Below are 21935 nucleotides of genomic sequence, written 5' to 3'. Positions count from 1 at the left end.
CTCGTACTCTTTCTCTCTCTCTCTCTCTTTCTCTCTACCTATCTATCTTTACCCTTTCTTCTTCTGCTTCTCTCTTTAATGCGCACTCTCATCAGTTTGTCTAAAATCACGGCGCCATGTTGCGTTCGCGCCATCGCACACATCAAATTGCCGCCAAATTGTGAATTCGCCAGAAACATCTCGTCCTATACGTTCATTCGCTTATTATCGTTCAAGGACGTTTTAACTGTATAAAAAAAAAAAACAAAAAACTTTCGATCAAGATTATTGCCTTCTTTTATCCTCGAGAACACGTGTCTTTTTTTCTCCCTCTCTCTTTCGCTTAATATATTTGCTATTGCATACCACTTTTTCTTTCTCTCTCTCTCTCTCTCTCTCCTACTTTTTTAACTACGTTGATTATCAAAAAATCGTATAAAAAAAATAAAGTAGTATTACTATTATCTGCTCACTTATCTTTTTCCATTCCTATTAGTATTTCTAAGAGATGTAACGTATTAAATTATTATTATTATTATACTTTTCTTTTATTTTTTTGCATATCCCAAGGTCAATGAATGAACAACGTTTTACGCGCCAAATTTGTCGCCTTTTTTTAAAAGAATGTATTGTATACTGTGTATGCGATATATGCAGCATCGTAAAGGAACGAGCAAGCATGCTTTGCAACAAAATGGTGACATGGGGGGTATACGCCGCGTGATGTTAGAAAACTGAAATCTAACGCATGTTTTTCCTTTTTTGTTTGTTGTCTTCTTCATTTTCTTAATTAAGCAATGAAAGACGTATGGGACTATGTCGTAAAAGATCTAATGACGATAAGAAAATGAAAAAGAATAATAATATTTAACGCAGTAACAATATCCGATTGAAAGTGGGCGGAGCTAAGGCTCGTTACGTTACTTCCGGTGGCGCAGAGAAGGGATGTATACCATTGGATGGGGGTTTTCGGTACTTTCTGTTTTTCAGTTATGCCTGTGTCGCAGCCAGTGCGTGCTAAGAGTTTGTTACGGGCAAACTTGGAAAATTCTCGCGCTAGGTTATTACAAACCAGGATGCCGAATATAAAAGTATTCAGTGGTACATCTCATCCTGAGCTTGCTCAACGAATTGTTGATAGGCTTGGGATTGACATTGGAAAAGTTGTCACGAAGAAGTTCAGCAACCTCGAGACATGGTAATGATCGTTATTTCCAATATCTTAACCACGTTTATTCTTATCCCTTTAATGGGTTAATATTGAAGTATAGACCACGTGTCACCGTGTAATTTATAAATATTATTTTTAGTTGAATCTATTCCTCTACAAAGCATACCGCAAACCATTTATTTTTATGTTAACGTTTTATCATTTCTATGTTTTTAATGTCACCTCACCGATAAACACATGCACTCACAGAAGAACCGGTGTGCTTGCTTGTTTGCGTTTTATCTCATGCGCAATTCTATCGATGTAATGTTTCGATTATTATTATGTTAATCGAAACAAAAGTTTTTTCTTTCTCTAATGTTTCTATTTTATTTTTTATACGCAGTATAAATTTTCCGATATAGTATAGATCTGTCCTCAACGCGTGTAATGTCTATAGAGCTTCCTTCTCATGATTAGATATGTTTAGTCGAGCACAAGATTATATGTATCTTATTAACAGTAATCGTGAAATTTAATATGATCGCTGATAAATACATATTATTTATATATCACGTAATTTATTATAATATATTTTCATATTCCACTAGTATTTAATTTTAGAAATTAAAAGAAAAAGAAGAGAAAAACAAAAATCTAATTATTAAAATATTAATTTTATTTCATATTCTAAATAGCGTGGAAATAGGAGAATCCGTCAGAGGAGAAGACGTGTACATTGTTCAAAGTGGAAGCGGAGAAGTTAATGATAATTTGATGGAACTTTTGATTATGATCAATGCTTGCAAAATAGCATCTGCATCCAGAGTTACAGCGGTAATCCCGTGTTTCCCATACGCAAGGCAGGATAAAAAAGACAAGGTAGGATGAGAACCAATTAATTTTTTATTAATATTACTTTTTTTTTTAATGTTATTTTTTAAGTTTTTGCGAGACTTATTTTATTTTATCCTTCTCCAATTTTGTATTATTGAGCTATTTACGAGAATAAAAAAATGATTCTTTTTTAATATCAATGTCACAACCCATTTTTATACAGTTGATTTTAAAACCTTGTATCAAAGACTGGTGAGTTATAAGATTTGTGCAAATGTTTCGTATTTTTTAGTTTTCTTCATTTATAGGACATGTGTAGTATTAACATTTATGGTCTTTAATTAATATTAACTATGTATTAAATATTATATATGATATGATTAGTAAAGTTGCAAAGTTGATGTGTTTTTTTAATTGTAATAAGTAACACACATAAAAATAGAAAGAACATATAATAATCATATTTAATAGTTTCAAATATCCTAATAATTTATGCCATAGATTAATATAATTGTATTTATATGAATGAAATGAATATTAATTTCTTAAGAGAGTAGTACCGCTTATATCATCTATATCTTGGGATAGTAATAAATCCTGTTTGCATAAGTTAACTTTATATAATGATATCCTTGAAATTTTATTTTAATACTATTCGATAACACTTTCATTCGTGATCTACTTTGTCGGACACACAAAAGCGTCTATTATCTCAAGAAAAGAGAAAATTATCTTTCTGCTTACAGCTTTTGATACATGTTTTTTACAGTTTAAATTCTGTTGTCGGTGTTAAATGTGCCATTAAAATGTAAAATTAATTGAAAAGAAAGAAAAAACTTCAACTGGAAGGAAACTTCTCTTAAAAGCAGAAGTAAAAATTGTTTTTGTCTGTGATATCTTCACAGGGAGGCGATGGTGGTGACAAGTCGAATTCCAATAAGAGTCTTATTGTCATGAAGTCAAACGAGTGGAAATTCAGGGTAACTTCTAGCGGATATTATTTTTTATTCTTCTCAGTTAAATATTTAACTTTGCAACAACATCAACAACAAACAAATGGAGTATCATGTTACGGATGCAAGTTTTGGCAATTTCATATCCATGAAAAAATATGCTTATGCCTTTTTTTTTGCTTTTAATATCATTGGCCTGCATTAGATGGTATCTTTATTATTTATTACAGGATCCTTTCATCATTTATGAACACTTATGGTATCAATTTAGGAAATTTTTAGATAAGTTAATAGCATAGTCTTGCAAAAGTAACTATTTATGTACTATGGCTCCAAAAATATTTATATAACTAATCAGGAATTTTTAATACTTTGTTAAATATTATTTATTGAATATACAACCTTAGACAACCATGGAATAATACTTGAAGCTATTTTATAAAAGACAAAGTTCATGCAATCAAAAGAAAATATTATACAAGTATTTCAATAATAAGAGGCTTATCTAGGGTTGTTTTTGTAACAAAAATGCATGTTTTAATCAATATCAAGTAATTGGAGCATTACCAAAAAAAGAGAGATCTCTTAATGTTAATGCAATTAATCTTTTCATATCTTACAATTCAACTATTTCATTTATATACAATATAATCATGATTATTAAAAACATTATAATTCAAAAATTTCAAATTACATTAGAATTTGTGATCATTTTAATAGCTGCACTTATTCTTGAATTTATGACAGAAAAAGCTTAAAGGGAAATAAATTATTTCTTTAGTTGAATCAATCATTGTAAGCACGTTCTATAAAATTCTAATTCACATAATATTTTTCCTGTAACTGTTATTTTTTTTTTATTTATTTATCTATTTATTTTTTTATTTATTCGTGTTATTGACTTAATGACGTATGTTGATGAAAAATGATTTGGTATATTACAAATAGCACTTTGGTGCAGAAATCATCATCGTTGCATTGCAAATGCATTACACATCATTTATCAACAATCAAAATTCTAAAGGTTATCAAATGTAAGATAACTTCTTGTATATATGTGTTTGAAAACAACTGATAAGTTTCATCGAGGGGGTCCTTATACCTACGTACATTACATGAGAGATATAATATCGGTATTTTCTAGATTATAGTATAAATAGACGCATTTCGTAGTATTTATATAAGGCATTTACATATTTGCATAAGTTTTTTTAGGAACGTTTAAAAAAAAAAAACAAATATTTTAAAAACTGATATTTATGTTAATATCGGTAAAATTAAAAAAGATATACAAAGGCTGCTTTATGTTTCTGAATAGTTGGGTATTTTCAGGATACTCTTCCCGACCTGTCTACAGTGAGTATTTAAGAGCAACAAGATTGTCGAGTGAAGCGTTTGTAATGATAGCTCAATGAACCATTCAAGTTATAATATTTCTTTTTTAATTTGATATCAGCAAATTTTATTTGTAGGACTAACAAAACTTATATTCGTTGCTATATAGTACAATGGTACCCCCATGAATGAATGACTGATAGAATTAACGAATGAGTAAATTGAATGGATGATAAATTGTATTTAAAAAAAAAACAAGAAATTAAAATTAAAAAGAAAACATATTATTACTGACATATGAATGAGAGGGCAAAATATTAATATAATAGCACTATACATACATATATCATTAATAATCCATCTACGGGGTACATTGATGTGTGCTTGTGGGTACTAATAAAAACATAGCTTAAAATGGTGTCATTTTCTTTCATATACTAATACGTAGAGAGAAAGAGAGAGAGAGAGAGAGAGAGAGAGAGAAAGAAAGAAAGAAAGAAAGAAAGAAAGAAAGAAAGAAAGAAAAAGAGTAAAAGGTAAATTAAAGATGCCTTATCTAAACATAATGCTTCAGCGATAAAAAATCAGTTTGTGCTGTCTTGATAATGGATTTTCATATTTAAGATAATTAAGGTTTGAAATAGTGAAAGTATATCTTAACACATAATTGCTTTTATGAAATTTCTATTATATCTAATATAAGAGAAAATAAAAAACATGTATTGATTTATTCCATATTTTAAGATTGTGCACACAATGCATTTCAGTGTATAACAAACAACATGCTATAAGAAACATATGCATAATGATATGCTTCATGTTTATCAAGATGTTATTCGAAAGAAATTCTTTAAAATAATATGTTAATGTATTTTTAAAAAAGCATATACATCGCGATATGTTTGTTGTGTGAGATACTATAAAAGATCGACATGTTTCCTATCTATGATTAACTACTATCTATTTTTAATCTGATTAAATGTTTGCCCTCTTGTTCAATACTTATTATCTTTTGCTACACAAAGGCAAAGGAGAGTTGAGATGCATTGTGTTGTTATGATTTCCTAACTTTTTTCAATACTTTGCTTTAATTATAGTTTCTGTTGAGTCTAACTGGGGTGCATTTGCAACACATCTTTGACCTTTTTTATATATAATGTTTATTCCTGTCTATATTTTTGTATCAGTATTCAAAGTATTTAGCATTTGGCCATTGTATTTATATTTTGTCCCCTCTACAAAAAAATTTTAAAAAAGAAATTAATGATGTTTTTATATTTGTATATATATTTAAATATAGGAGAGATCATATGAGAATATAACATCATTTAACCGCTGAACAATCAAAATTTTTTAAATAAAAGAATGTATTATATATTCTTTCTCAGTTTTACTGATACAGCAAAGGTGTAATTGTTTTTTAACAGGCAGGCTGCTTAAATAATTCTAACGGTATCTATTTTTTTTTTATTACAGGAGATATCCGGTTGCAAATGGACTTGAGGGACTCATTAATATACTTGTATTATTAATGATCTAATTATATTTTACAGAGTCGTGCACCAATCTCAGCTAAATTAGTAGCGAATATGCTGTCAGTGGCAGGGGCTGATCATATAATAACCATGGATCTGCATGCTAGTCAAATACAAGGCTTCTTTGATATTCCGGTCGACAACTTATTCGCCGAACCAGCCGTTTTAAAATGGATTAAAGAAAATATCGTCGAATGGAGGAATAGTATTATAGTTTCTCCAGACGCTGGTGGTGCCAAAAGGTAGGAAATAAAGAAAAACGTGAAAGATGAAATATTAGATAGAATTGTAAGAGTAATCGAAAATAATTTAATGTTTTTCAGGGTAACGTCAATTGCTGATCGACTTAATATCGAATTCGCGCTTATTCATAAAGAAAGGAAAAAGGCGAATGAAGTAGCAAGTATGGTACTAGTAGGTGACGTTAAGGATAGGGTAGCAATATTGGTCGATGATATGGCTGATACATGTGGCACAATATGCCATGCTGCGGAAAAACTTTTAGAGGCTGGCGCAACACAAGTTTATGCCATTCTTACACATGGAATTTTCAGTGGACCAGCTATTAGTAGAATCAATAACGCATGTTTCGAGGCGGTCGTAGTAACTAATACCATTCCTCAAGATGAACACATGAAAGATTGTCCAAAAATACAGGTAATAAGAGTAACTAAATTTGTATTGTCAATCATGTATTAAATGATTGAATTAACTTTCAGTGTATCGATGTCTCAATGATGTTTGCCGAAGCTGTCAGAAGGACCCACAATGGGGAATCTGTATCGTACCTATTCTCTAATGTGCCATACTAGGTGTAAAATTAATTATAGTATACTCTTCTAATAATGAATGAAGAAAAAGAATGTAGTCTTTTTACATTTGTTTATTATTATTCCTAGTTTAGTCAAAAGCTATTACCTTCATCAGTTAATGAGGGGGAATAATATTTTTAAATTCATCAGATCTTTTCTTCCTTTATTTTTTTTTTTTTTTTTTTATTTCTTTTTGGTGACGATTGTTGATGGAAATTATAGTAATGTATATCTGCCATTATGTTAGAGTTTTCAAAATAGTATGTTTGTCGCTATTAGATTGATAAGTAGATTTTTCGTGAGTTAAAATTATTTTATTATATGTATGCTAAGAAATAAGAAAATCTAAGGAAATCATTCTAATTATAATGTCTGCTGATTTGAATAATCTGTAAACATATAATTTCATTCTATGAATTTTAATTTATATAGTAGCATTTATAAATGCCTTCGAGTGAGATCAACATAATATTGATAAATAATTTAAAAAAATAGTTCATGTATTTAGAATACATAAAAAGAAAATTTAATAGTTTCTATAATTTAAATACGTGCTCTATAAGAAAATTGACAATGCATAAATTTACATGAAACAACAATTGAGCATAATATAATTATTATCGAAAATATTTTACCATTGAAGATGGTAAATGCAAGATCTGCAATATATCAATTACTCATATAAATTAATATCAATCTTACACCCAGTAAGTTATAACAAAAGAAAAAAGAAATATATAAATAATATGAAAATTGCGGTAATTAAAATTTTTTTATATATATTATATCAATATATTTACCTCACATATAGTATCTTAATACTATAATAAGAATTTAGTAAATAAAGAAAGTTAATTATTTGTATTGACCTATAATTTTTTTCTTACTGCGAATAATATTAATTATGAGTTTGATAAAAATATCTGCAATTTATCTTGGACCAATAAATGAAAAATAATTAAATACAATCAATATGTACTCCAATTTACGTTTAAAAAAAATGTTTTTTTGTTCTTAAAAATAATCTTTATTGTTAAACTGGGTATTATGAAAAAAACAAATAAATAAAAAAAAAAATAAAACCAAAGCAATATTACATCGTAGCTTATTGATATCCAAGGAATCATCAATTTAGCATAAAAAAAGGTCAATTAATAGAGATTATAAATTCGTGAAAATGATAAATATATTAAACGATCGTTCCAGTATTATTTGCTTTGCACTGTAATGCTATCTATAGTAATATAATAACTATAATTCTATTTATTCCATTATATATCGGCTGCCCTAATTTTTTGATTAAAAAAACGTAACGCGACATAATAATTTAATTAGGGTTTTAGATATGTATTATTATACGATAAAAAAAATAGAAACAATTTTAAACGCAAATTAATCCTTTTTTAAAACATAACATTAGAAATTTAAATAATTTATCATGTAATGATATTAGATATATATATATATATATCAATATAGAATAAAAAAAATATTAAATTCTAAAACAAAACAATCATACAAATTGGTCACTTTTTATATTAAAGTATATTGATTGCTAATTTATTACTTCGTAAATCCGGGTGGTAATGTTATGTCAAATACTATCGGAGGATTACTTGGTAAATAATTAATATCACATGTGGATGCATTTACATAAATGATTTTTCCATCAGAAGAGATACCGTATCCTATAAGAAACATTAAAAAGTAATTTTCCTCTTTTATTATTACTCATAGATGTCTAACATATTATTATAAAGAATTAATTATACGATATTGAATTTACCTTCATGAATATGACCAAACACATGATATTTTGGTTTTACACGATTCTGTACCGTAGAAAGCAATTCTACACACCCTGCCCGTACCCCACTGCAGCAGTAATCTCCATGACCTAAGGGTGGTGTATGCGTTACAAGTATGTCTGTATTGGCTGGTATCATATCCCATTTAGAAAGACATGGTTCTCCACGTGGCACATTGAAAGCCCATTTACAAAACTCTGGCTGCCTAAAGTTTTAAGGAAACGTTCCTCAAAAGAAAAAGACACTTAAGCCTGAAATAATTTGCTACAGGGACGAGTATTAATTCTTTTTTTTTCTCATTTATATGCCTGTACAATTACTCACCATGGTGTACCATATATTTTAATTCCATATATTGTGATTTCAGAATCTTCTAAATATATGCAATTAGTTAAATAATTTTTAGTATTGGTTGTTTGAATGGCTTCTACAAGAAGATCTTTGGCCATTCCTAATGTAGGTATACTGTCGATAATACTAGTCCCTGTATGTTTTTGACGGTTCCCAGAAGTTTGCATACTAAAAGGATGTGTGAATGTCGGATCAAAACTAAGCTCATGATTTCCAGCTATAACTATTTTATACTTATGCGGTAAATTTCCTATAAAGTAAACAATGATATTAGTTTGATTATTAATCGAGGTTGAAATTAAACATATGTATCTCTGACATGGTGGATACTAACCGATCCATTTATTAAAGTCAATAACTTCTTGTAAACTACCACACTTCGTAAAATCTCCAGCATGAATAAAGATATCACCATTGGGTATATCAAATTTTATAAACTGTGTAAGAGAATGCGTATCGCTCATACAAACTACACGCAGCTAGTAGACAAAATTTTGACATTATATGATATTATAAATTAAAAAGAAATATAATATACTATAAATTTACCTTATCATTTGGTGCATCAATCGTAGGAGTTCTAACATTTATTTTAAATATTGGTTGATCCTTTGATATCTCCTTCCAAGCTTCATCAGGATCATGTGATAACGAATGTACTCCTATTTTCATACTGAATTACTATGTATTATAAACGCTAAACGTTTCTTTCCTAATATCGTTTGTTTGAAGATTAATAAAATATTAACATATTTTTCTGTTTATTTTACATTCGAATAAGCACAATGCGGCTGGTTTAACACTATAACGACTTTAACTGTCATTATAAATGAAAGAATGAAAAATGACGTTTGAAAGATTTCAAGTAAATTATATATGTATATTAGTCTTTAGTTTTAAAATGATATATAATCCAAATATAAAATTTAAATAATATACGTACGTAATTTATATATATATACACATATATATTATTATTATTTTTTAATAGAACACACTCACATAATATCGATTAAGGAAATCAAACTATCAAACGACAGAATCAACCAATCACATCAAAGTAACACAGGTGACGCCACTTGTCAACTTATGTCGGTAATGTAAAAGAGCCTATGTCGAGAAAAGTTTGTATCAGTGTGTTTACAAGTTATAAATAATTATATTTGAATGCATTTAAACTTATTTTATACACTAATATCGAATTAAGATTATTAACTATAAAATAATGTGTAAGTTTTTTCTTTTTCCTTTTTTTATCTCATTTCAAAAATATGTTTTTATTGTTTAATAATAACTGTGATCAAAAATGTTAATCTATCATTCATAATTCTTTAAATATATAAATTAATGTATATTTTTTTGTTATTTCTAGCTCTCAATATTAATAATTGGACACCCGAATATTTTGTTAACAATCAAACATCTTGTAAACTCATATTATCAAATTGCAATGTGTTAAAAGAAATTCCTTTGTTGAACAATGCACCCTTACATTGTTTTAAGGATAAACAACTTGTTAGGTTTCGTGGCATGATACAAGATATGTATAATCCTGAATACTATTTTCAAAAATATGAGGTCAAAAATACACAGAGTGGATATTGCGACGTTAGATTTGGAATGTATATGGATTCAGTTTTATCATCGGTAATAATCAATATATATATATCTATTTATTTATTTTCATATATGAGGTCTTACATCATTTTTAAATCTACTTTTATATCTAAGTCGATCATTTAGACTCTGGATATGATGTAAGACCAAGAGAAAAAAAATGGTCGTTACAGGTGTGAGATGCTTAAAGATTAGTTAATCTCATGTATAATACGACCTACAATTATTTTTTATTTAATCCTTTATACTATGATTTAATGCACAAAGCTACATAGCATATTCATAAGTAAGACTCATGTTTTTCTTACTTAGGCCATAAAGTGTGTCATGAGTCTGAATACGTTGTTATAATACAATTCATTTGCACTTCTTTTTACTTTTCAAATATAAAATATTTTATAGTGAGTCACTAATTTTTTCTTAGCCAAATGAAGAAATAATTTTTAATTCGGAAAAGAATATCAGTTCTGAAAGGCAAACATGCGTTGTTATTTCTACACCGGGTTTAAATGATTGGGCAAAAGAAGAAAATACTAATACCAATAATTTAAATAGAAATATAATTAACTATTATAATATGAATAAAAGAAGTTTGGAGAATAATGAAGTTGAAGAAATGGATTGTTCTGAACCAACTAGGAAAAAAGAAAAATTATTGACAGACGAAACTAATGAAACGTATAATAACGCTAAAAATAACAAGGATAATAATGGTATTTTATCCAAGGAACATATTTTAAATTTTCCTGTACCAATTGACGATGGTAAAGCTTGTATCGTGAAGGTTAATTAATTATTTTGAATATTCCTGTTATTTTTAACTCTTTGACTCAGAAACAAAATGTGACAATAACGCTTCATTTATTATAGACAAACATTTCGCATTAGGTGCTATAGGTGCTGTTTGCACAGAGACAGCAATTTTTTTCATGCACCTATAGTTACTGTTCGCAGTTAAAGAGTTAAAAGAAAATAATATATTACAATTCTGTTTATATAAATTATGATTTATGTTTTTTGAAATAATTATTGTATTTATTGTTATTTATATATATTTTTAGATCTACGATGAAACAACACATTTAAAGTTAAATCAAATTGTAGATATAATTGGATTTATATCGCTTGATCCAACGTTAAGTGTTATTAATAATTCAGAAGAAATGGATGATGTTGAAATGAACACTCACAATCCTCCAGTTTCTCTTGTACCAAGACTCCACGTGGTAAAAATAACTGTGCTGATAAAACATGAAGTAGAAAATGCACCATTAATTATATCAAGAGCGCAGGCAATTAGAGGAGATCTACATTTAATTTTAAGTCAGTTGTTATTTGGTGATCAATTGGCTGCTGATTATCTCATTTGTCATTTATTATCTTCTATGTATGTGTAATGTTAGTATTAAATGTTCACAATCGTATACAGATTTTACATTATCTTTTTTATAGATATATGAGGAAGAATTATTTTTGTCTTGGTACTTATCCCTTAAACATTACTAATTTTTCTATTGCCAAGTTTAAAGACTTTCCTAAAAATCTTTACAACTTTTTAAAATTATTTATAAGAAAAAGTCACTTGTTGGAAGTTACATTAGAAAGTTTAAACGATATGACTTTGATACCAAAGTAAGTTATCGTGACTATACCAATAAATCCAATTAATTTAACATGTCCAATTATTATATTAGTTAAAATATAACTTTTTCTTATATTTTAGGAAAGATTATGAATGCAACAGATTAACAAGTGGTATACTTCAATTAAGTGCTCATACTCATCTTGTTATTGATGAAACAGGATTGACCAGCGGTCAAGTTTCGCAAGCTGGAAAACAGAACTATGATGCTATTACGAATTTAGTTACGTTTCAGAAAGTGCCATATGATTTTAAATATTATACGATGGAGTATGATACAGATATACCTGTATTAATTTTGTCAGAAGCAAAATCTTTTATATCCGTGAGTAACATTTTTTATCACTAAATCAAAATAGCTTCTAATAAAGTAAAGTTAGGATTAAAACTAATTTTATTATACAGTGTCCAACTCAAGTTGTATTAAAAGAAGAATCGGAAAATCTATATTTTCAAGTAATTGAAGCTACTAAACAATACTTGAAGGATCAAAATCGATTGAATAATATTCGCCATTACCTTGAGGTTCTAAGGCATACCGAATTTGAATTCAATGAGGATGTTACAAACGTAAGTAATCACTAAATTGATAATAGTTTTAAAGTATTATGATTACAAATAAAATGTTAATAACTCATTTTATATCGTGCAGGTTATTCAAGAAGACTTCGTACAAATGCGGCAAACGAATAGAAATATAACTGGAGAAAATTTACATTCTTTGATAGTTTTAACAAGACTGATGTCTTTGTCTTACGGACAAAACAAACTTACTGTAGAGTGTTGGAAGAGAACAGTTGCGATGGAATTAGAAAGAATTAACAGATTGCCACAACGTAATAAATAAATGATAATATATATATATATATATATATATATTACATATATACAACGTGAGCTGAAGGAGGCCACCTAACTATTTTCTGTTTTTAATGGTATCAAAAATGTTAATGGCATAATTCGATTTGTTTCGAAAGATGTATATCATGAACAAAAATTTTGTTATTAAGTCATTTTTTATAAATGTTTTCAAGGTCGTCGCTATTTTTTATTCAGTAAACCTGAATTTTTTTATAATGCTCTTTGTAGTAAGTAAAAAAATAAATTTAAATATATCTGTATTTGTTTTTTAAATTACTTCGATCAAAGAATACAGAAGCACATAGAAGCTCATAAGTCCCCTTTTTTATCTACCCAGTTTCATTTTTGTTATAACCGGGACCACCAGTGGGCGATAGTATGTACTTAACGTGATGACGGTACAATACTATCAGAGAATATTATATTCTTTGATAGTATTTATAGTATAGTTATATTGTAAGAAAATTTAAAATAATTATATTAAATTTTTAGTATCTAAATACGTGTGTGCCTTCAGAAATGGGCTTTTTATACATATATATTTTAAAAAGCAGACGAAAATCAAAACGAGTAGATGATAAATCCAACGATGATCACCTGTAACAAAAAGAAAACTATATTAATCATACAATCAAGTGATACAATAGCCTAACATAGAAATCGTCCAATTCGCAGATGCACTTTTCAACTGAATTTTGTATTTATTTTTATCACACACAAATATCTATTTACCGTTCTAATGAAATTAAATTTAAACGCGTGATTTTACATTTACATAAAATATATAAAAATGAAGAGAAATAGGAAAAGTACAAATATTAAGTTACTACGAAAAATAATATCAATTAATTATTATGAAATACTTTTAAGCTGCATTATATAGAAAAGAAAAATTGCAAATTTAATAAAATACGATCAAATTGAAAAATTTTAAAGATGAAACAAGAAAAAAGAAATTACTGTAATATTAACCGAATGTTATTTAAGTTTCAAAATTTAATATTACAAAAATTTTTATATTTTTGACTCTAACTAACATATATGCATCTTTTGGACAATATATATACGAATTTGGTGTCCCAAGGAGATGGAATAGTCCATCATCTCCAATTACAACTATAAATTAATGACGAGCAGAAAAGTAATATAATAAAATATAAAATATGACTAGAGAGCTATTCTCGAAAAGTTTGAACTTGCTGTTGAACCTTTGAAAATAATTCAATAGTTTATGTATGTAGTTGCCCTCTTCAGCCACAATTAAGTAGGGGCCTCTTCGGCATTTAGCCTCTTCTTTCTTCTTTTTTTTTAACATTTATTTGAATTCCTCAACAGATATTTGATCTAATCGATGAACCTAGTATTAACACTTTGCATTTAAAAAATTAAATAATATCAAACAAAAGCAGAAACTTTGTATTACATCTTATGGTCTTGTAATACACTATGGTCTTTTTTACTCGACCACTTTTATCTTTTACCTTTACTCTACTTTGTATTTACTATACATATAAAACAAATGAAGTATTCAGTAGGAATTATTAAAGAGCAAAGCGTTAATATACTCACTACTAAGTAAGTATCCAACGTATTCAGCTATTTTCACTTTTTCGAAAAAAAATTAATTTTTAAGAAAACGCAAAGACTTTTGAATCGTTCGATAATGATTTATATCTCGCGGTACAGAGTATCAGCAATATATGGAAAAAATAAGAGAAATATTTAAATGATAAATAAATCTAAAGGCTGCTAAAACATTGTATAATATTCGGAGAAGAAATTTTCCACTCCTGTTTTTCTGTGCGTGTTTAATAAGATTTATAGTGCATATTATCTTTATTCTTTTTATTATTTTTTAAATATAAACAAGGAATGTGTTAATAAAGTATATATTTTGACAATTGYTATGTTCCTATATACTATTTTTAACTATTCGATATTTTTATAGAATAGATGGAAAAAATGCAAAATTATCAAGGTCATCGGAGCTACGAGGCTTTGCGAGTGGACTATCGCGCACAGTATTGCGCAGCAGATGCGCAGCAGAGGTAACGCAGTTGCATTGCAGGGGAAAGGCAGAAAAAACGCCATATTGAAATCTGTCAGCTGTATATGTTTCAGCGTACTGTATCATCTCGTTTAATCCAGGTAATTGAAAAGTATTTTACACCTTCCTATTATATATCAAACGATAGCTACACACAAGATTTTCATACGTGAGTGTTTTCAAAACGAAATATTAAAAAGTTCGAAAGATATCTGTGAGAATATAATCATCAGTGTATGTCGGGTTCGCGCCATATCTAACCAATGTTACTTAATAATATTTTTTTCTAATTTCGAGCTTTTTTTCACGATATCGATACTTACTACCTTCTCTAATGATGCTCTAATTAATTATTTTTCATAATTATGTATGCAAAGATAGTATTTCGTGTTAAATTTGATTTTTATCACATATACACACATMCAGGCATATATACATAAGTATATGTAGCTCGTACACATACACTCATATATTTGATTTTTTTTATATTATACTAGAGTAATTTTATTTTTTACTTCTTTAGATTTCCAAGTATTGGAGAGTCCAGAACGAATACATATACTCAGTCAAACAATTGTGTTTACTCTTTTTTATCTTCATATTCTTCGAGGTAAGCGTTATTCTTTTTTTTAACAATATAGAAATGTATAGAAAGAGTGAGAACGAGAGTGAGAGGGAGAGAGAGAGAGAGAATAAGAAAACAATTTGAATTTGAAGGCAATTATGAATGTGTATGTATATTTTCAGGAGTGTCCTCGAGAAGAAAAGAACCCGAAAACTGTCGAAAACAAAATGAAAACAGCCGAACGTTTCGAACTTGTTCAAACACGCACGTATCTCATTTCCCTGCTGTCCTTCAACGAGTTAAGATCTAACGCGAACGTGACGTATATTAAACTATTTAATAATTTTATTTCTAACGTTATCTAATTACAACATTCGACAACTGCGCTGATTAGACGACTTTTTATATCTAACATTGATTCTTTATGACAGAATATTTTTAAAAGTGTGTGAAATGCCTTCAGGAATGATTTACAGGGAATATTGTACTATAATATAATCTTTAGTATTTTTCAGCTTCTTATATTTTTATTTAATTTTATTTTATTCATCGCCATCCTAACGGTAGGATACTCATCCTGCAATCATCAATGAAGACTAAAAGTAAGTATATTTTTCTATCAAAAATTTCTATAATAACTTCAATGGTTTTTTATTACGACGATGACATTAATTGTTCTTTTTCTTTTTCTGTTTCAGAACGTCATTACAATCGAGCGCGTAGGCAATGAAGTACTTGTGTGTTGCATCGATAAAATAAAATATAAAATAATCGGAAAGTAAAGTCAGTGTTGTACGCCGTATGTAAAAGTTTCGTTTTTTCGTGTAAAGAAACTCCGTAAGTTTCTTTTATTCGGTTTAAACGTGTGTTCATCCTTATCCTAAGGGTAGGATACTCATCGTGCATTCATCACTGAAGAATAAACGTAAGTCAATTTTTATTTTAAATACTTTCTCAGTCATTATAATAATTTTTCCTAAACCAATGATATTCATAATTTTGTTTTTATTTCTGCTTTAGATGATCATGGGAATATTGCAACGTTGGAAGTGTTTGTGAATTGTGTTTGTAAAGTGTTGCAAGTGTTCGTGCATTGCAATCGTGCGCGAAGCAATATACGGGAGTGTTTGATCGTTTAAATATAATTAAAATCACGGATTAGAAGCACGTTCGTTCGTTAATTTCAATTTCGTCGCGTTCGCGAACTATTTTTGCAATTTATATATTAAATTAACTGCGACCAATGTAGTAATTGCATTAGAGTTTGTTCAAGTAAAGTTGTATTTTTATCTTTAAACAGTCACACAGACTGTTCGCGTATTAGAGTCAGTGCATCAATGAAGATTTTAAATTCAACGTGTTTCGGGATTAAAATAAAGTGTGAAATTTTTTTGTTTCAATAGACTGTGTGTAAAGCAATTTTTGAATTAGTTGTAGAGTCAGTGAAGGGGCGTAAAACAAATTAAAATCAAAAGCGAATTAGATTCAATGTGGTTCGCCGTATAATTTAATTTCGGTTTCGCGATAAGAAACTCATCTATAGTTTCTTATTTTCGTTTATACCGTGTCATTAGATTCACGCGAGATGCATTACCATGATGCCATTGAGCTTCATCCTATTGGAATGTATTGTGAGTATTCATTTTTATTAACATTTTATTCGTTTTTGTTTGATATGATTTTGGATCATATTACATATAACTTATCATTTTGTTCTATTTTATTTTACAGATATGACGACGGACTTTCAACCTTATCAAAGATGTGGGATGAATTCTTCGATGGATCATCGATGGATCTCCTTCAATAACAAATCGAGGAACTCTTTGATCGTCAGATTACAATATTTGCTGCAAAGTAGGAGTGTGTGTTTTGGAGCCATCGTAGAACTTCTTACGGAGTGAGTCAACAAATTTAAAGTCTCTCCGGTGCTCAATCATGTCGAGGATGAAAGGTTCTAATCGGCACGAGTTACTGGTTGTAATTATTCCAATAAATTAGTGACGAGCACATGAGTAATTCCTTTCTAGGAGTTACTCATGAAAATTGTATATTGTATTGTATATTTTATATTAGTTTAGGATAGGTTTTCTTGTCTCATTGGTTAAATTCATTTAATTAAGAATGCAATTAATTAATGCACTTTCTTTCTTATTACGTATTTTGTTTGTGGTTAGTAGTGGTGAAATCGAGTATTAATTTACTCGTTTTCGTCCAGAAAAGCATGTAATAAATGTCTTACATGCATTGCTTCGTACTTAGTTTATCTAATCGCGATTAAATTCGATATATCGATACCTCGATATTATAAATAAATGAGCAAGAAGACAAAATCATTCGCGACGGATAGATTCTAGCAGTTAAGTGGTGGCTCAAAGCCCAGTTCTTTTATTAGAACAGCCAACTTAATAAAAGGAGTCGTCCGCGGTTGTTTATATATATTTATTTTCCTTTTCTAAAATTCTTAAATATTAAAAAATTAAATTTAACAAATTCTTGCATATTTAAAAAGTCAAATCCAAATGACTTGTAGAGTCTTAGCCCGTTTAGATGAAATAAAATGTTTTGATATATTTTATAAAATAAAGTGTTTTGATGTTCTTATATATGTTAATCATGTTTTTTAGATCAGGATTTTCTGCTTCTAATATACTAATCTCCCGTTTCTCCCCCCTGTACTTTCTGCATTCTCATATATACTTTTGCCTAGGTGCTATTCGTATGGGTGAGAAACAGTTAGTATAAGTTTAGTTTTAAGTTTTTTCCTTATTGGCGGCTGTCATTGTGCTAGTGATTGCATGATGTACTTTGCACCTGTATGTGCGTATTAGGTAAAGTGTGTTGTACATCGTTTCGCGATAGTTTTTAATAAATACATCATTCAATATACAGAATATTACCTGTACAATCACCTATAATATATACTTGCATCTTTCTATTTATATTAAATTTTTCTAATTTTTTTTTTCGTAATAAAATCGTTTTGAATAGTAGAGTTACCGCATTTATTTGTGGAAACTTTGATATATTCGTATATTACTATTATGCATATATACTAGTATAGACTAGTATTTTGGATTTAGTCATATTTGCAATAATCATTAGCCTTGGCAGTCGATTACAGTAATTGGTACGTACCCCTATAAAATTAGAAAACACGCGTTTGAACTAGGGTGTCGGAGGTGCCCCGGGGCATGCTCTCTAATTTAGGCTTTTGCACCCTGGTGGTATGTGTGAGAATTGTGGAGTGAGTGAGTGAGTGGGTATGTATATGTTTGCTCTTTTTAGATATTGCCAATATACAGGCAGGTAGGATACCTAGGTGTGAATGTTTATTTTTATTTGTAAGTAAGTAGAGACCGGAGAAGTCGCGCGATTGTAATTTCCACTCAAGAGTGGAAAATTACTTCTCCGGATATTATACAATGTTTCAGCAGCCTTTAGATTTATTTATCATTTAAATATTTCTCTTATTTTTTCCATATATTGCTGATACTCTGTACCGCGAGATATAAATCATTATCGAACGATTCAAAAGTCTTTGCGTTTTCTTAAAAATTAATTTTTTTTCGAAAAAGTGAAAATAGCTGAATACGTTGGATACTTACTTAGTAGTGAGTATATTAACGCTTTGCTCTTTAATAATTCCTACTGAATACTTCATTTGTTTTATATGTATAGTAAATACAAAGTAGAGTAAAGGTAAAAGATAAAAGTGGTCGAGTAAAAAAGACCATAGTGTATTACAAGACCAAAAGATGTAATACAAAGTTTCTGCTTTTGTTTGATATTATTTAATTTTTTAAATGCAAAGTATTAATACTAGGTTCATCGATTAGATCAAATATCTGTTGAGGAATTCGAATAAATGTTAAAAAAAAAGAAGAAAGAAGAGGCTAAATGAAAGAGACAACTACATAAACTATTGAATTATTTTCAAAGGTTTAACAGCAAGTTCAAACTTTTCGAGAATAGCCCTCTAGTTATATTTTATATTTTATTATATTTCTTTTTTGCTTGTCATTAATTTGTAATTGTAATTGAAGATGATGGACCATTCCATCTCCTTGGGACCCCAATTTCGTGTCTATATCGTCCAAAAGATGCATATGTGTTAGTTAGAGTCAAAAATATAAAAATTTTTGTAATATTAAATTTTTAAACTTAAATAACGTTCGGTTAATATTACAGTAATTTCTTTTTTCTTGTTTCATCTTTAAAATTTTTCATTTTGATTGTATTTTATTAAATTTGCAATTTTTCTTTTCTACATAATGCAGCTTAAAAGTATTTCATAATAATTAATAGATATTATTTTTTGTAGTAACTTAATATTTGTACTTTTCCTATTTCTCTTCATTTTTATATATTTTATGTAAATGTAAAATCACGCGTTTAAATTTAATTTCATTACAACGGTAAATAGAGATTTGATAAAAATAAGTATAAAATTCAGTTGAAAAGTGCATCTGCGAATTGGACGATTTCTATGTTAGGCTATTATATCACTTGATTGTATGATTAATATAGTTTTCTTTTTGTTACAGGTGATCATCGTTGGATTAATCATCTACTCGTTTTGATTTTCGTCTACTTTTTAAAATATATATGTATAAAAAACGCATTTCTGAAGGTACACACGTATTTAGATACTAAAAATTTAATATAATTATTTTAAATTTTCTTACAATATAACTATACTATATATACTATCAAAGAATACAATATTCTCTGATATTATTGTACCGTCATCACGTTAAGTACATACTATCGCCCACTGGTGGTCCCGGTTATAACAAAAATGAAACTGGGTAGATAAAAAAGGGGACTTGTGAGCTTCTATGGACTTCTGTATTCTTTGGGACGACATTAAAAAATAATGTGTGTGTTTCAAAAATAACATAATATTATTTTATTTTTTGATATTCTTTTTGCAATCTGTTTAAAATATGTCATAAAAATGTTTAATATCATTAAAAAGAAAGGAAATATTTAAGTTTTCTCAACTTAAACATTTTGTGTACGTATTTATATATTATAAGTTAGAATAATATTTGTGCGTTATTATGATAGACTTTTGATATATAGCATGATTGTGTTGCTTCTATGCACACTTCTGTATATGCCTTGATAAATATTTTTTTAGTAAATTTTTTTATTTTTTTTATTTTTATTTTTCTCTCAAAATAAATAAAATCCTTACATTGTAACTTAGAATAGTATATTCATTTTAAAGGAGCTAAATGATCATTTATGGAAGTGTAAGATATTTTTATAACTCTTAATGTAATGTGAGCGTTCACAATTTTTTAAAAAGCTTGAAATAAGTTCACGACCATGGTAGAAATTTCATTATTAGTTCATTCTTTTAAGTAAATTATTATGGTACCTCTTAAAGTAACATAGTAAATTTACCCGGAAAAATATAAAACTCTAACTTAAGATTAGATAAAATTTATAATAAAGTGATTTTATAACTCTATATTAAAAAAGTATGAATGGTCACAATAAAATCATTTCCACTTCAAGCAATTAAACATATTCCAATATATAAGTAATAAATTGCAAAGAGATACTCAACAAAAGTTAATGTGAGAGATTTATAATGATAGTATATGTGATTTATAGACCATGTCATTAGGTAATTGTCAGATGAAATTATGACTTATTTTTTACTATTTAACACGTTGAGACCAGATTGAAATTGTTGGTCGTATTTGTAATGCAGTATAGCAAAAGTTTCTTTTAAAGAATTAACTTTTTAGGATAGGAATTTCACTAACTATATTACAGATCCATCAAAATAGGACAATTTAAATTGATTTTACAAAATAAGGAAATAGAAGAATTGTGATAGCAGAAAATAAAAAATTGTTACTATTATGGATATTCAAGATAGAGAAAATATAAAAGTAAAAAGATTACGAAAGGATAATGATGAAGCAAAAAGTAAATTTGCACAAAGTATAGCAACTAAGTATCATCTTCAAGAATTTAAAAGTTTTTTATATACATTAGAAGGAAGCCATATGTTTAATGTTCTGTATAAAAATCAAGTTCATCGTAATATGTCTAGTATTTTATGTGGAGCAGGAATTAAAGCTGAAAAAGCTTTTAAAGATCTTTATAATCTTTGGTTTGATAGTGAAGGAAATCCAACAATATATTTACAAAATTTAGAAAAACATGGGGCAAAACTACGTAATATGTCTAGTATTTTAAATGGAACAGGCACTAAAGCTGAACAAGCTTTTGAGGATCTTTATGATCTTTGGTTTGATAATAAAGGAAATCCAACAAAATATTTAAAAACTCTGGAAGAACACGGAGTAAATTTATGTAATATATCTAGTATTTTACATGGCACAGGCACAAAAGCTAAACAAGCTTTTGAGGATCTTTATAATCTTTGGTTTGATAATGAAGGAAATCCAACAAAATAT

At 28.2% G+C, this 21935-nt stretch overlaps 4 protein-coding genes across 10 annotated transcripts in view; 3 read left to right on the top strand and 1 right to left on the bottom strand.

Moving 5' to 3' along the window:
* The first annotated feature begins 694 nt into the window (after positions 1 to 694).
* On the top strand, positions 695 to 6958 carry LOC106789030 (ribose-phosphate pyrophosphokinase 1). Of its 2 annotated transcripts, XM_014752830.1 has the most exons (6): positions 695 to 1177; positions 1828 to 2011; positions 2872 to 2946; positions 5808 to 6031; positions 6113 to 6446; positions 6509 to 6958. In XM_014752830.1, the coding sequence occupies exons 1-6, from the start codon at positions 939 to 941 to the stop codon at positions 6599 to 6601; spliced, it is 1149 nt and encodes a 382-aa protein (XP_014608316.1). In that variant the 5' UTR covers positions 695 to 938; the 3' UTR covers positions 6602 to 6958. The 2 variants fall into 2 exon arrangements, with proteins under 2 accessions (XP_014608316.1, XP_014608317.1); XM_014752831.1 differs by lacking the exon at positions 2872 to 2946 and having other exon boundaries at positions 970 to 1177.
* A 1173-nt stretch (positions 6959 to 8131) lies between these two features.
* LOC106789041 (metallophosphoesterase domain-containing protein 1) lies at positions 8132 to 9716 on the bottom strand. Its single transcript, XM_014752850.1, has 5 exons — positions 9310 to 9716; positions 9095 to 9239; positions 8734 to 9010; positions 8388 to 8614; positions 8132 to 8289 (listed from the first exon to the last, which is right to left on the bottom strand). The coding sequence occupies exons 1-5, from the start codon at positions 9430 to 9432 to the stop codon at positions 8165 to 8167; spliced, it is 897 nt and encodes a 298-aa protein (XP_014608336.1). The 5' UTR covers positions 9433 to 9716; the 3' UTR covers positions 8132 to 8164.
* An 87-nt stretch (positions 9717 to 9803) lies between these two features.
* On the top strand, positions 9804 to 13100 carry LOC106789040 (mini-chromosome maintenance complex-binding protein). Its single transcript, XM_014752849.1, has 8 exons — positions 9804 to 9989; positions 10133 to 10407; positions 10802 to 11161; positions 11439 to 11764; positions 11830 to 12009; positions 12101 to 12344; positions 12425 to 12589; positions 12672 to 13100. Exons 1-8 carry the CDS (start codon positions 9986 to 9988, stop codon positions 12864 to 12866), a joined length of 1749 nt encoding a protein of 582 aa, XP_014608335.1. The 5' UTR covers positions 9804 to 9985; the 3' UTR covers positions 12867 to 13100.
* Positions 13101 to 20706: 7606 nt separating this feature from the next.
* The window catches only part of LOC106789043, a 4398-nt gene continuing 3169 nt past the window's right edge, over positions 20707 to 21935 (top strand). The window contains exons 1-2 of one of the 6 annotated variants that reach the window (XM_014752855.1): positions 20708 to 21133; positions 21258 to 21935. In XM_014752855.1, coding sequence (XP_014608341.1) covers positions 21375 to 21935 — 561 coding nt within the window. In that variant the 5' untranslated portion in view covers positions 20708 to 21133; positions 21258 to 21374. The other 5 variants (XM_014752857.1, XM_014752856.1, XM_014752859.1 and 2 more) reach the window with 5 other exon arrangements.

Source organism: Polistes canadensis, unplaced genomic scaffold, assembly GCF_001313835.1.
Source record: "Polistes canadensis isolate GaletaPanama2010 unplaced genomic scaffold, ASM131383v1 scaffold_161, whole genome shotgun sequence".
NCBI classification, from domain to species: domain Eukaryota; kingdom Metazoa; phylum Arthropoda; class Insecta; order Hymenoptera; family Vespidae; genus Polistes; species Polistes canadensis.
The sequence above is the reverse complement of the archived record's forward strand: the minus strand, read 5'-3'. Positions and strand labels throughout refer to the sequence as shown.

Excerpts from the sequence above, each read along its gene's own strand:
- LOC106789030 (XM_014752830.1), top strand. The coding sequence starts at position 939 with ATGGGGGTTTTCGGTACTTTCTGTTTTTCAGTTATGCCTGTGTCGCAG. Across the intron at positions 1,178-1,827 it reads TTCAGCAACCTCGAGACATG|CGTGGAAATAGGAGAATCCG; the intron begins GTAATGATCGTT and ends TATTCTAAATAG. Across the intron at positions 2,947-5,807 it reads CAAACGAGTGGAAATTCAGG|AGTCGTGCACCAATCTCAGC; the intron begins GTAACTTCTAGC and ends TATATTTTACAG.
- LOC106789041 (XM_014752850.1), bottom strand. The coding sequence starts at position 9,432 with ATGAAAATAGGAGTACATTCGTTATCACATGATCCTGATGAAGCTTGG. Across the intron at positions 9,011-9,094 it reads TGACTTTAATAAATGGATCG|GAAATTTACCGCATAAGTAT; the intron begins GTTAGTATCCAC and ends TTTACTTTATAG. Across the intron at positions 8,290-8,387 it reads GTTTGGTCATATTCATGAAG|GATACGGTATCTCTTCTGAT; the intron begins GTAAATTCAATA and ends TGTTTCTTATAG.
- LOC106789040 (XM_014752849.1), top strand. Across the intron at positions 11,162-11,438 it reads GTAAAGCTTGTATCGTGAAG|ATCTACGATGAAACAACACA; the intron begins GTTAATTAATTA and ends ATATATTTTTAG. Across the intron at positions 12,010-12,100 it reads GATATGACTTTGATACCAAA|GAAAGATTATGAATGCAACA; the intron begins GTAAGTTATCGT and ends CTTATATTTTAG.